This window comes from Camellia sinensis, chromosome 15 (assembly GCF_055761805.1).
Source record: "Camellia sinensis isolate YWXY chromosome 15, ASM5576180v1, whole genome shotgun sequence".
Lineage (NCBI taxonomy): Eukaryota > Viridiplantae > Streptophyta > Magnoliopsida > Ericales > Theaceae > Camellia > Camellia sinensis.
Genome location: NC_138975.1, coordinates 5,942,423 through 5,956,440, shown reverse-complemented (window position 1 = coordinate 5,956,440; position 14,018 = coordinate 5,942,423). Strand labels below are relative to the sequence as shown.

The window sequence follows — 14,018 nt, the reverse complement described above, 5'->3', positions numbered from 1 at the left end:
TTGCTTCCAATTCTCCTCCAAGGAACTTTCTCACCAAGTTTCCTCTCCTATACTTATCCTTCAAGCAACTTGTCCACCAAGCTTTCATCTCCTATAAATTAAGCTAACCACTTATCTTGGAAGATAAAAGAAATTTTTGTTGTTTTATTATGTTTGTGTAAGATTATCAGGCAAAGAAATAAAGGGTGTATGTGATAAAACTTTGGGTTCAACCAATTGTGCAGTATTGGTGAACCATACGACTTAGTCGGGCTGTTGTATCTTGGGGGGAACAAGTCCAGGTTTTTTCTGCTGCACCGGTGTGAGGCTTTACCTAACGGCAGAGAGCTTGAATCTCCTTAAAGAGAGTGAATTTCCCGTGCCACAGCCCTTTCAATAGTTATTATAATTTTTATTATTTGTATTTTCTGGTATTTTATTTGTAATTATATTTGTAATTATCACCAACAATTTTAAGAAGATTTAAACAGTAAAATTTATGGAGCCAATATTGGAGAAGCCCAACGAGAATACCGGTGATCTCAACAAGCCCTTCCGGTTCAAGGGAGCCCATTTCAAGAGATAGAAAGGCAAGGTGCTTTTCTATCTCAGCCTCCTCAAGGTGGCCTATATCTTGACCGAGAAAAATCTGAACAAAGTCTCCACTGAAGAGATGACTGACTGGAGTATGCCGCTCATCTTGAAAAAATCGAGAAATACAGCACAGATGAGTATAAATGTCGATATTATCTTTTGAATCTTTCAGATCAATTTTATGATTATTATGATCCTATTTATACCACTGCCAAGAAAATTTGAAAAGCCTTGCAGAATAAATATGACATTGAAAAGGCTGGCGCTAAAAAATATGTTGCAAGCTGTTTTTCCGCTATCAAATGATAGATGAAAAATCAGTGGTGGGGCAAGTTCAAGATTTTCAGATGCTAGTGGCGGAAATTAGATTTGAAGGCATCAAAATTGAAGACAATCTTGTTGTAGCAGGTATTGTTGACAAACTACCATCATCTTGGAGGGAGTTCCAGAAGTCAATCCGTCACAAACAAAAAGAGACGTCCTTGGAGACTCTAATCACACGGATTCGGGTGGAGGAGGAAACACGAGGACAAGATGCGCTTATGACATAAGAGCTTTCCACTGCAAAGGTAACTTTAATTTCTAGAAATACTTTAGCTAAAGGTCGATTTCATAAAAATAGTCACTTGAAGCCAGTTAAGAAAATTTGGAAAAATGTTGGAAGGCCACAAAATAAAAATTACCCGAGGCAAAAGAAATGGAACCAAAAACCCCCTTTATAAAATCTGACAAATGTGACATGTTTTGTGTGTGGCAAAAGTGGATATATTGCTCGAACTTAAAATTTCGAAAATAACAGTCTCGACCAGAGGCTAATGTTACCGTGGAACCAATTGTGACTATGATTACAGATATTTTTATGGTTCAATCTGTGGAAGGGTGGTGGGCAGACTCTGATGCCAGTAGGCATGTCTGCTATGATATAGATTGGTTCAAAGATTTTATTCATTTTAATGAGGAGATGACTGCTATGCTTGGTGACTCCAGTTTAACCAAGGTGCTCGGGTACGAGGATGTTAAGCTAAAATTTACCTCTAGACGTGTGCTTGTTTTAAAAGATGTGTTGTACACACCGTCCATGAGGAAAAATTTGATATAGAGTTACTTGCTCAACAAAGCTAGTTTCAAGCAGACTATTGAATGTGACCAATATGTAATCACTAAAAAAAACATATTTGTGGGAAAATGATATGCATGTGATGGAATGTTTAAATTAAATGTTGAGAATAAGAAAGCACATATTTCTGCTTACATGCTGTCTTCTATGAATTTTTGGCATACTCGTCTGTGTCATATTAATAGCCGATATGTGGGAGTCATGAGTAGTTTAGAACTAATTCCCAGACTAACAAATAAGTTTGAGAAATGTGAAGCTTGCAGTCAAGCAAAAATAACTAGAGGCTTCATAAAAGTGTAGTGAGAAATACTGAATTGTTAGAATTAATTCACACTGATTTATGTGAATTTGAAGGAATTTCAACACATGGTGGAAGTAGATATTTTATCACTTTTATTGATGGTTTTTCAAAATACACTTATGTATACTTGTTGAAAAATAAACGTGACACTTGAAAAATTTAAAGAATTCCTTCTTGAAGTTGAAAATCAATTCGGTAAAAGATTAAAAAATATAGAAGTGATAGAGGCCGGGAGTATGAATCCTTTGGATTTAACTCGTTTGCTCAATCTTTGGGAATAATCCATGAAACTATTCCACCATATTCATGTACATCTAATGGTATAGCAAAAAGGAAAAATAGAACATTAATTGATTTAACAAATGCTATGCTAATTAAAGCAGGTGCTCCTTCAAATTTGTGGGAAGAAGCAATTTTAACTGCATGTTATGTTATGAACAGAGTACCACATAAAAAAAAAAGAAAAAAGCTACACCTTTTGAGTTGTGGAAAAGGCATAAGTCAAATTTGGGATATTTGAGGGTTTGGGATTGTCTAGCTTTTGTTAGACTTGTGGACCCTAAAAGACCTAAATTAGGTGTAAAAGCTACCATTTGTGCTTTTCTTGGATATGCAACATATAATACAGCCTATAGATTTTTTGATATTGAAAGCAAAATAATTTTTGAATCAGATGATGCAATTTTTCATGAAGATAAATTTCCTTTTAAATCTAAAAATGGTAGGGGTCAAAATTATCAAGAAAATATTTTATCTGAAACCGGTTCCTCTACTCCTCTTTTACAAAACCAAGACACTGTAGTTTTTTAACCTAGAAGGAGTAAAAGAGCCAGATTAGAAATAGATTTTGGCCCTAATTATTATGTTTTTAATGTGGAGAAAACTTCATTAACTTTACAACAAGCTTTGGCATCTCCTGACTTTGTTTTTTAGAACAAGGCTGTAAATGATGAGATGAAATCATTATTATCCAATAAAACTTGGGTATTAGTAAATTTACCACCAGGTTGTAAAACTATTGGTTGTAAATGGGTTTTGAGAAAAAAACTTAGACCAGATGGAACTATTGATAAATATAAAGCAAAACTTGTTGCAAAAGGTTTTAAACAAGAAGCAGATCTTGACTTTTTTGTTACATTTTCTCCGGTTACTAGAGTTACATCCATGAGATTATAAATTGTAGTGGCTGCAATTCATGATCTAAAAATTCATCAAATGGATGTTAAAACAGCCTTTTTAAATGGAGATCTGGATGAAGAAATCTATATGGATCAACCTGAGGGTTTTGTGGAACCCGGTCAAGAAAGCAAAGTGTGCAAGCTAGTTAAATCCTTATATGGCTTAAAATAGGCCCCTAAACCGTGGCATGAGAAATTTGATTCCTGCATGATTGAGAATGGCTATAAAACTAATGAATGTGATAAATGCATCTACTATAAATCTGAAGAAAATTAACTTGTCATTATTAGCTTCTATGTGGATGATTTACTTATATTTGGCTCTAATTTGCATATCATCGTGGAAACTAAAAATATGCTTAGTAGTCATTTTGATATGAACGATCTTGGCAAGGCTAATTATATTTTGGGAATGAAAATTACCAAAACATGTGATGGTATATTTCTTGATCAGTCACATTATGTTGAGAAAATTTTGAGAAAATATGATTTTTATAAGTGCAAGCATGTTCTTACTCCTTTTTATCCTCATGTGTGTTTATTTCCCGTTGAAAGTGATGAGGATGTAATTAATCAAAAGGAATATACTAGTATGATTGGTAGCTTGCGTCAGGCAACTGATTGTACTATACCTGACATTGCCTATGCAGTTGGAGTACTTAGCAGGTTTACTAGCAAGCTTGGCAGTGATCACTAGCTAGCCATTGAGCAGATTATGAAATATTTACCTGGTACCATAAAATATGGCTTGTTTTATAATAAGTATCATGCAGTACTTGAAGGTTACAGTAATGCCGATTGGAATACCTTGTCAAGTGATTCATTATCAACCACCGGTTACTTATTTACATTGGGAGGTGGTGCTATAAGTTGGAAATTGACAAAAACAAATCATTATTGCTAATTCAACAATGGAGGCTGAGCTTATTGCTTTAGCTACAGCTAGTGAAGAAGCAAATTGGTTGAAAGATTTGTTAAATGAAATCTCTTGTTGGGAAAAACCGATTCCACCTATATTAATTCATTATGATAGCACCGCAGCAATTGGTCGAGTTAATAACCGTTATCATAACAGTAAATCCAAACCTATCAGAAGAAAATACAGTATTGTGAGATCTTATATGAATAATGGCATTATGAATGTGGATTATATTAAATCTGGTGATAATCTTGCAGATCTATTAACTATGACCTTAGTAAGAGATAGAGTCTGGAATATATCGAGGGGGATGGGGTTGAAGCCCATTGAATATAGTAGGAGCCATGTATAAGAATGCTTAACCCAGGGACCAGAGATCCTGTAACTGGGTTCAATGAGAAGAACAATCCTATGATGGCTGTGAGAAATGCACTAAATTCTTTTTTACCAATCCCTATGATGTAAATGCATTTATCCTGTAATGTTGTAGAGGTTAAGTTATTAAAAAAACTCTTAATGAATTTTTGTAGCTCTTATTGAGTGGGGTGTCATAGTTACAGGAGCACCCTTGACAGAATTCACCTATGTGAGTGTGGCAGTGGGGCCGCTACCTAGGAAATTTGGGCTAATTCTCAAACACACTCATGAATCCTGGGATCGCACAAGGCCGTACTATGCTAGCTCTTAAAGCTTATGTGAACACCTAGAATATTATGTGTGTGCAATAATTATTTATTTCCCTTAAGCAGTCATTGTTCAATGCTGAGCATACTATTGGCTTTGGAGTAGACATTATTGTTTTACTAACGGAGGGTCAATGCAGAGCACACCTACCATGATGCATAATATCATTCTTTGCCTAATAATCTCAGATTTTGCTACCTATAATATTAAAATAGGTGGGGGAATGTTAGAAGATATTTTAATATTATAATGTGTTATAGGTTTGATTTTTTTGTTCTTTCCGTCCAAGTTTTCTTTTCTTTCTCTCCAAGTATTTGTCTAAGTCAAGTCTTTTTCTTTGCTTCCAAGTCTCCTCCAAGGAACTTTCTCACCAAGTTTCCTCTCCTATACTTATCCTCCAAGTAACTTGTCCACCAAGCTTTCATCTCCTATAAATTGAGCTAACCTCTTATCTTGGAAGATAGAAGAAATTTTTGTTGTTTTATTATGTTTGTGTGAGATTATCAGGCAAAGAAATAAAGGGCGTATGTGATGAAGCTTTGGGTTCAACCAATTGTGCAATATTGGTGAACCATACAACTTAGTCGGGCTGTTGTATCCTGGGGGCAGAAGTCCAGGTTTTTTCTGCTGCACCAGTTTGAGGCTTTGCCTAACCGCAGAGGGCTTGGCTCTCCTTAAAGAGAGCGAATTTCCCACGACTCAGCCCTTTCAATAGTTATTATAATTTTTATTATTTGTATTTTCTGGTGTTTTATTTGTAATTATCACCAACAGTTTGTTACATTTATTAATGATTTTTCTTGTACTACTTGGGTATATCTCATGAAAGATAAGAGTGAGATTTTCTCTGTATTCCGCAATTTCATAAGATGATTTGTACTTAGTTTGGGGCTACTGTCAAAATCTTCCGTTCTGATAATTTTGGAGAGGGGGGCGGAATACATAGATTCTGGGCTAGGGCAATATTTTTTTGCCCATGGCATTATTCATTAGACCTCTTGCACCAATACACCTCAACAAAATGGGGCGGCAGAATGCAAGAATCATCATCTTCTTGACATAGCTCGATGCATGTGTTTTTCTATGAGTGTGCCTCAGTCTTACTGGGGCGATATTGTTCTCAACGCTACCTATCTTATTAATTGTCTTCCTACATAGGTCTTGTAAAAACAAGCTTCCCTTCAAGTCCTCCTAGGTTTCGAGTCCTTGTTCTCTATTCCTCCAAAAATATTTGGTTGTGTTTGTTTTGTCCACAATCACTCTCCTACTCGTGGTAAATTCGACCCTCGCTCCCTCAAATGTATTTTCCTAGGGTACTTTCCTACTCAAAAGGGGTATAAGTGTTATCACCCTCCTTCTCGTAAGTGGTTTGTGTCCATGGATGTCACATTTTTTGAGTCCTAGTCCTATTTCTTGTTATCTCTGGTGTCATAGTCCTCCCTTTAGAGGGGGCCTTGGTGTGAAGTGATTCCTGTGATTCCTATGGTGGAACCAGTTGTTCTTGCACCACCACCTCTTACTAGGACCATAGAACCCAATGTCACCAAGGATAGGGAAGGGCAAATTTATGTTAGGGACAAAGACCGACAGAAAGTTAACTGGATACAGAAGACCACTTCTGCTAAACCACTGCCATCTCCTGCTTCTGATGAGAGTCTAGGTAACTTTGAATCTCTTGAGTCCACTAATCTTGATACTCCTATTGATCTTAATGTTCTTATTGCCAAGAGAAAGGGTGTGAGATATTGTACTCAACATCCTTTCTCAAATTTTGTGTCCTACTCTCATTTGTCATCCTCGTATAGAACTTTTGTGTCAAATATTTTCTTTGTTAGCATTCCTAACCATTTTCATGATGCTCTTGCTACCTCTGAGTGGAAACTTGCCATGATTGAGGAAATGAAAGCACTTGGGAAAAATGGCATTTGAGAATTGACTGAGTTACCTAAGGGCAAACGACTTGTGGGATGCAAATGGATGTATACTATGAAACACAAAACAGATGGTTCTATTGAGCGTTACAAGGCTCGACTTGTGGCAAAAGGTTCACTCAGACATATGGTGTTGACTATTAGGAGACCTTTGAACCTATGGCTAAGATGAATTCATTCAGAGTACTTCTCTCTCTAGCAGCTAATCTAGATTGGCCACTTCATCAGTTTGATGTAAAGAATACCTTTCTCCATGGTGACCTAGAAGAAGAGGTATATATGGACATTTCTCCTGATTTTAAGGATCATCAGATAGAGGGTAAAGTATGCTGGCTTCGGAAGTCATTATATGGTCTCAAACAGTTTCCAAGGGCTTGGTTTGAGAGATTCACTCAAGCTGTGGTTAAATATGGCTTCAAACAAAGTCAATTAAATCACACCTTATTTGTGAAACATTCATCACGTAGTAACACTACAGCGTTCATTGTTTACATGGATGATATAGTTCTTACAAGTGATGATAATGAGGAAATCCCATCATTGAAGAAATATTTAGCAAATGAGTTTGAAATCAAAGACTTGGGAAGCTTGAAGTATTTTCTAGGAATTGAAGTTGCTCGCTCCAAGGATGGGATATTTATCTCACAGAGGAAGTATGTGCTTAACCTGTAGACGGAAACCGGGATGCTTGGTTGCAAAGCCTATGACGCTCCACTGGAACCCAATCAAAAATTGGGAGATGATGAAGGAGGAGCAGCTGTTGATAGGGGGAGCTATCAACGATTAGTGGGTAAACTCATCTACCTATCACACTCCCGTCCTGATATTGCTGTTGCTGTCAGTGTGGTTAGCTAGTTTATACATGCTCCTCATCAGATTCACTTCAAGGTTGTCTTAAGAATTTTGAGGTACTTGAAGTTTGTTCCTGGTAAGAGTCATTATTTTTCAAAGCATGATTATCTTCGTGTGGAAGCCTATACAGATATTGACTGGGCTGGATCAGTAACTGATAGGAGATTGACTTCAAGGTATTACACCTTTGTTGGAGACAACCTAGTTACTTGGAGAAGTAAGAAACAGAATGTAGTTGCCAGGTTAGGTGCAGAAGCTGAGTTTAGAGATATGACATAAGCGGTGTGTGAGCTCTTATGGATCAAATTGTTGTTGAGTGATCTAGGTATTGATCAGACGGACTCCATGCGGTTATACCGTGATAATAAGGCCGCCATCAACATCACTCACAATCTGGTTCAACATGACAGGACAAAACATGTTAAGATTGATCGCCACTTCATTAAGGAGAAACTCACTAATGGCACAATATGTACTCCATTTGTGCAGTCTGGTGAACAATTCGTTGACATCCTCACCAAGGGAGTTAGGAGTAAGGCAAGCTGGGCATGAGAGATATCTTCGCACTAGTTTGAGGGGGAGTGTTAGAATAGGATATTATTAGTTGGGTTATTACTGTAATTATTCTATGCCTTAGGGCTCCCTTGTAATTATTAATCTTCATTAATATAAAAGGGGATAATATCTCAATCATTTCCTACTCTTGGTATTCTCTAAAATTATCAGGCTGATGTCTCTGGAAACTTATTTTCACACTTTTTGAGGTGTTTGGAAAAAATTAAATCACTATCAGAATTTTCAGGTTGCATCACATGTTCTACAGAAACCTCGAAGTTTCATCAGCTAGTTGAGAAAGACTGTATCTTTAACTCTAATTACAGTCAAATTCATGTTCAAATCTTGGGTAAGGAACCTAGTGTCACGCCCCGAGAATTTCTGTGACACAAAGAGCAGCGTTTAAGGTGTGCCAAAGATGCTGGATGGTTCCGCAAGGAGTGAGAACGGGCTAAAGTATGCTGGAAGGCTCTGGAACCTGGTGGAAGGGTCCGGAGTGGCCTGGAAGATTCCGGAATGTGGTGGAAGAACCTTGGAGGGTCCAAAAGAGTCTGGATGGGTCTGGAACATCCTAGAATATCATGGAGAAGCCTACCATGTACTACACTAGTATAGAGAATTCTAGAAGGTAGTAGAAGGGTAGTTGTCCTAGATATTTCTATGGAGGGTTCTAGAGGAGAGTTTGTAGCCCTTGGATCAAAATGATCCTAGCCATCCATTGAGGAGGTGGATGGCTATATAAGGGGGGGGGGTCTCATTTGTAGAAGGCATCTAAGAGAGGAGCCAATAGAGGAGATCCAAGAGAGCTCTAACAGTAAAGCACTTGTGAGGGTGAGAGCCTTGTAAAGCTTTGTACACAACTATACTTGTATAGTGAATACATTCTTCCACCTAAACTTTGTGTGTTAGTTAGTGTGGTCGAGTGGGGAAGGCTGACTTAGGTGCAACCAAGTGGGTGGATAAGCATCTAAGGCCGCATAGTTGGCTTGGAAAGACCTAAGGTTGGTTGAGAAAATCCAAGGCCGTGACACTAGGATATATACTAAATTACTGTTTTCAAAAGAGTGTACAAGCAACCTGGACATGCTAAGTCGAATAGGTACTTCACTCTCCTATGATCTAAAAGAAAAATCGAGTGCTTCAACAATTCATCTAGTTCAAATCCTCTTAACATTTGTGCATTAGACATATCTGTTACCTATGCACAGCATCCAATGCACAAAGCTGAGTTCATAAAATGCATAGCTGTATTTATTCCTATAGACTACCAACAGATTACAAACCCAATGAACCAAAAAAAAGGAGCATAAATTTAACTTACTCTGTAGCTCGGGCTGTTCCTAGAGCAATTCTGACTCTAGTGTTCCATGTAAGTGGTTTGCTGAAGTCATCTGATAAGTGTAGGAATTCATGAAGTGAACCATTCCTGAAATACTCATAAACCAACATATTTTGTCCCTGTTCTGAACAATAGCCAGTAAGTTCAGCAATGTTTGGATGGCGAAGCTTGGCGATGTTTGAAGCAATTTCTGTAAAATCTTCCACTTGTCCGCCTTGAAACAGTGAGGAGTCTATCTTCTTCACTGCAAAAACCTGACAAAAAAGTTGTCTAATTACCAATATTTACAAGTCACGTGGCACTGATTATTATGCATATCTTTAAAGGGTAGACCCTCCCTTACATGTAACCCTGTTTTGGACGTGGTGATGATGCAAGCATCCAAACATGCAAAGAAACATAATGCAAACTGGAAGACTTGAACCCAAGACCTCCCCTAAGCTAAGCTATAATACCACATTAGATCACCACTAGTCCCAAAAGCTAAAGTTGTTAGGAAATGGACTAAACAATGCATATCAAGCTTTCCAATAGGTGCCCAACCCCCTAGTAATATTTTTTTATTTCTATCCTTCTTCTTGTTAGTGGTTCCAAGGGGAAAACGCCAAAAAGAAATGGGAAATAACCAAAAATGATGTGGCACTACTACCACTATCAAATCTCTGCATAGAAAATGGTTGATTTGTCCAGAAGGATGCCTGAACAACAATCAATCAACAACCAAAAAGAAAAGCAGTTAACATAGGTAAGTAAAGCCTGTACCCATTAGCTAATGCACAAGGCCTCCACTTATAGCAGGTTCTGAAAAACGTTGTAGATAGACAAATTTGTTTTCTTTTTGTGGAGAGGTCGACAAAGCCGGCTTTGGTCCAAAGCCGCCACTTTGGGCCCCCCAAAAAATTATTAAGAAAAAGGCCTGATTTTTTTTTAGCTATTATACTAACTCACAAAAAAATCCACTTGAATTTAAACGGCCTTGACAAATTCGGTAAAGATTCAAAATTAATAAATGGGTGATGAGGTGAATTATTTAAAATTAATAGATAATTATTTTTACTCAAAACAAACTAAAAAGTCAATTAATATGGTAAATTATTTGAAACTAATGGATGGTTGTTTCGTAAATATATGGATTGTGTATAAAATAAGATACAATTAATTTTACCAATTACAGTTGTTTCTATGGAAATAAACTTTTCAAATTTAAAGTTAATTAAATCTTACTTTCGGTCAACTATGTCACAAAAAATATTAAATGAATTAGTAAATTTATCAATTGAAAAGAATTTTATTGATAAGTTGGATTATGCAAGTTTCATTAGCCATTTTGCAACTAAAAAAGTGAGAAGAGTGATGTTCCATTTAAGTGATATTTTGTTATAGTTTCTTCACTTTTTATTTAGTGTTTGAGCTTGGATTATTTTAGTCATTTTTTCTTATTGTAAACTCTGTCATATATTTAAGTAAGTTTTAATAGCTTTATATGTAAGTAATGTTTTCATAAGTACCGTCAAATCTACTACTATTTTAAAAGTGTGTAAAGTCTGCCATGTTTTTTATTTTTTTTTAAATCTCAATTTTACCCTCTTAAATCTACTATGTTTTCTAAAAATCATGAAAAGTCCTAAATAAACCATCTCTTTATTTTTCAAGTTGAACACTCAAAAACAACATATTTGCTTCCAAGAGTCATATATAAATATAAACAAACCATCTCCATTCTTATCACAAAAAAAAAAAAAAAAAACCCCATCTCCCAATTTTTTACATTGATTGATGATTGAAGAACAAAAACAATCACTCTTTCTTATTATTATATATTTTTTTGTTATTATTATTATTATTATTTAATATTAACACAACAAATTATTTTCTAAGTGTATTTAGATTAAGTGAATTTAAATCTAAAAGTAAAATTAAAAAATAAAAAAGTATAAAAAGAAAATAAAAGGGTTATTAAAAAAAATAGTGTCAAAGACAAAAAACATGAAAACAAAAAAATTCAAAATAAAAATTTGAAAAAACAAACCAAACTAAACACTATAAAATTTTCTTTTTTTTAAATCTTTCTTCAAAAATTTCTTTCAATTTTATGTGAATTTAATAATCTAATTAAAAAATAGTGCATACACCCAAAAAAACACAAAAATCTAATACTAAATATCTACATTATGACCAACTATTTAATTATGAATAATTAACTTATCATTATTGCCAGTATTATATTGTTGTAAAATGTTTCACATATTACTTTTATGATATCTTATATACGTCAGTATCTACATATATAACTATATATAAAAAAAACATATAAATGTAAATTTATATATGTTACTCTATTCATATATTGCCAATCTGTAATGCTATATTACCATCAGATACTTTAATTTTCTAACATGTATCGCTTTAGTAATATAATTATATTTGCTAGGAAAAAACTACGAAATTGTGTATTGTTCTCCTATCAACTTATGTTCAATACATATATACATACATGTCATATAAACAAGTGTCCACAACGAACACTTTCAATAACAAACCAAAAACTTTGCAAAACACCTCCATCACGATAATAATTGTACTTTTTTCCGCTTCATAGAAAAAATTCACATTATTAAGGGAAAATGGATTTTGAAATTCATAACAATATGATATCGCCTCAAACTCTTACTCATCAAAACATTTTTATTGCAATGAGTTATAATGGTAAACAAGAAGAAAAATAAGAAGATGGTGAAACAAAAATTACAAAAGATCTATTGCAACATGCTCTCCAAGCAAAGTTAGACTAACTGAAGCAGAAATTGTCTTATCTGTTATAAAGTTCAATAAAAACAATGTACCTCATGCATACATTTTAGTCAAATTACAAGGAAAAAATCAAATGATGCGCAAACATTATCACAACAACTCAATGATACAAAAAGTAAGTACATCAAATAAAAAATTTTGATTAATTTTTGTCACATGCTGATTACTAATAGATGACATAATAAATTATGTAACTTGACAATTTCATGAAAGTGACCCTGCAAACATTTATAAGCTTGGATCTATAAACATTGTGAAAACAATTATGAAATTCCTATGTCGATTGAAATATTAAGTTACAATATCATTTCATTTTCTTAAAAACACTATTTCACATTTTGTACATAAATGAAAATTTACTAATGACTAATGTTATATTTTTCATCATACAAGATATTCGTAGCACATGAAACAAGACTCAACAACTCTTGATGTATAAAAATATATTACATATTGATATTAATGCATTCTTACACCAATAATATGCAAATAATATGTAATAGTGGGTTTAATAAATTTGTATTATAAGATGAACTATTAAACAAAAGGGGGACTTACATGCAGGCCCTATTAGATGGACTTATTCTCCAATATGTCTTGTAATAATTAACGGCATTTTTCATCAAACACTATTAAAAAACATCACTAATTGTTAATTTTTAGCGTCAGTTTGAAAATTTTGTCACAAAAAAATCACTGATTGTAAGTTTTAGTGACAGTTTAAAAAGACATCACAAAAAAGTCACTAATTTTCAACTTTTAACGACAATTTAAAAAATTCGTCACAGAAAAACGTCACTAATTGTAAATTTTAGCAACAATTTATAACAATCGTGATTAAAAATAAATAAATCACTAATTGCCAATTTTTATCAACATATAAAAAAAATCGTCAATTTTTTTATTTTTTTTTTTTTTTGCGACAATTTTGCTAGGACTAACTTTCAATAGGATTTAATGGGAATTAAGTCCAACTATTAGTACCTATTGGTAGTTTACCCTAAACAAAACAAAACTGTGCAATTAATTTCGTACCTTCAATTGTATTACAGATACAGATTATAGAAAATTGAAGTGAGAAGTTGATAGAAAAAAATTTGTGTAACACTACATATTTAAAGGACTTGTTTATCATTTATTGTTTAAGACAAGATTGTGATTTCAACAATCTAGTTATAAATTAATATTTATATTCATAAAATTTTTCATTTATCAATTAAATTCTTCAGTCAAGTATATATTCATTTCTTATTTTGTTGTATTTGGGTACAGATCAATTTACCCATACAAGTTTTTATACTTTGTATACATATCACATACCAATTTAAGAGACACATAATTACAGTACTAACAGTTGATGAAAAATCACATGCTACGTGCAACGCACGTGTTCAACCACTAGTGAGAAGAAAAAAAATGAATACACAAAGCTCTATGTTAGTTTGTAAACACTATTTTACCTTGAATAAACGAAAGTACTTAAGAAATAAGAAATTTAGTCGTGCCTGGTGTCCTTGGGTATGAAAATTAGATGAATCCGGTACTGACATACCTACACCTGAGGATCCTATCTGAGCCCATATAATGTAACACAGGTTCTAACTTAAGTAATTCTACTGTTTTAGCACTAATACTACTAATGACCCAACTGTGAATACAGCCTCATCAGAAAAAATTAAGGCATCCTCAACTGAAGATGAGGGATAAATCTCCCTTGTGATTGTAAACATATCATATTTAGCATCTTTCTTAAGGAAG

The 14,018-nt window shown here is 34.3% G+C and overlaps 1 protein-coding gene and 1 long non-coding RNA gene across 4 annotated transcripts in view; one reads left to right on the top strand and one right to left on the bottom strand.

Annotated features, from left to right (window-relative positions):
• Window positions 1-14,018, bottom strand: part of SRF5 (STRUBBELIG-receptor family 5) — a 29,902-nt gene that overhangs the window by 8,356 nt on the left and 7,528 nt on the right. For all 3 annotated transcript variants that reach the window (XM_028267445.2, XM_028267444.2, XM_028267446.2), the window contains one exon: window positions 9,432-9,703. In XM_028267445.2, the coding sequence (XP_028123246.2) occupies window positions 9,432-9,703 (272 nt within the window). The remainder of the gene's footprint in view (window positions 1-9,431; window positions 9,704-14,018) is intronic.
• On the top strand, window positions 264-1,824 carry LOC145813681 (uncharacterized). The gene is made up of 2 exons (XR_014356901.1): window positions 264-1,142; window positions 1,425-1,824. It is a non-coding gene; the product is annotated as an uncharacterized LOC145813681 (long non-coding RNA).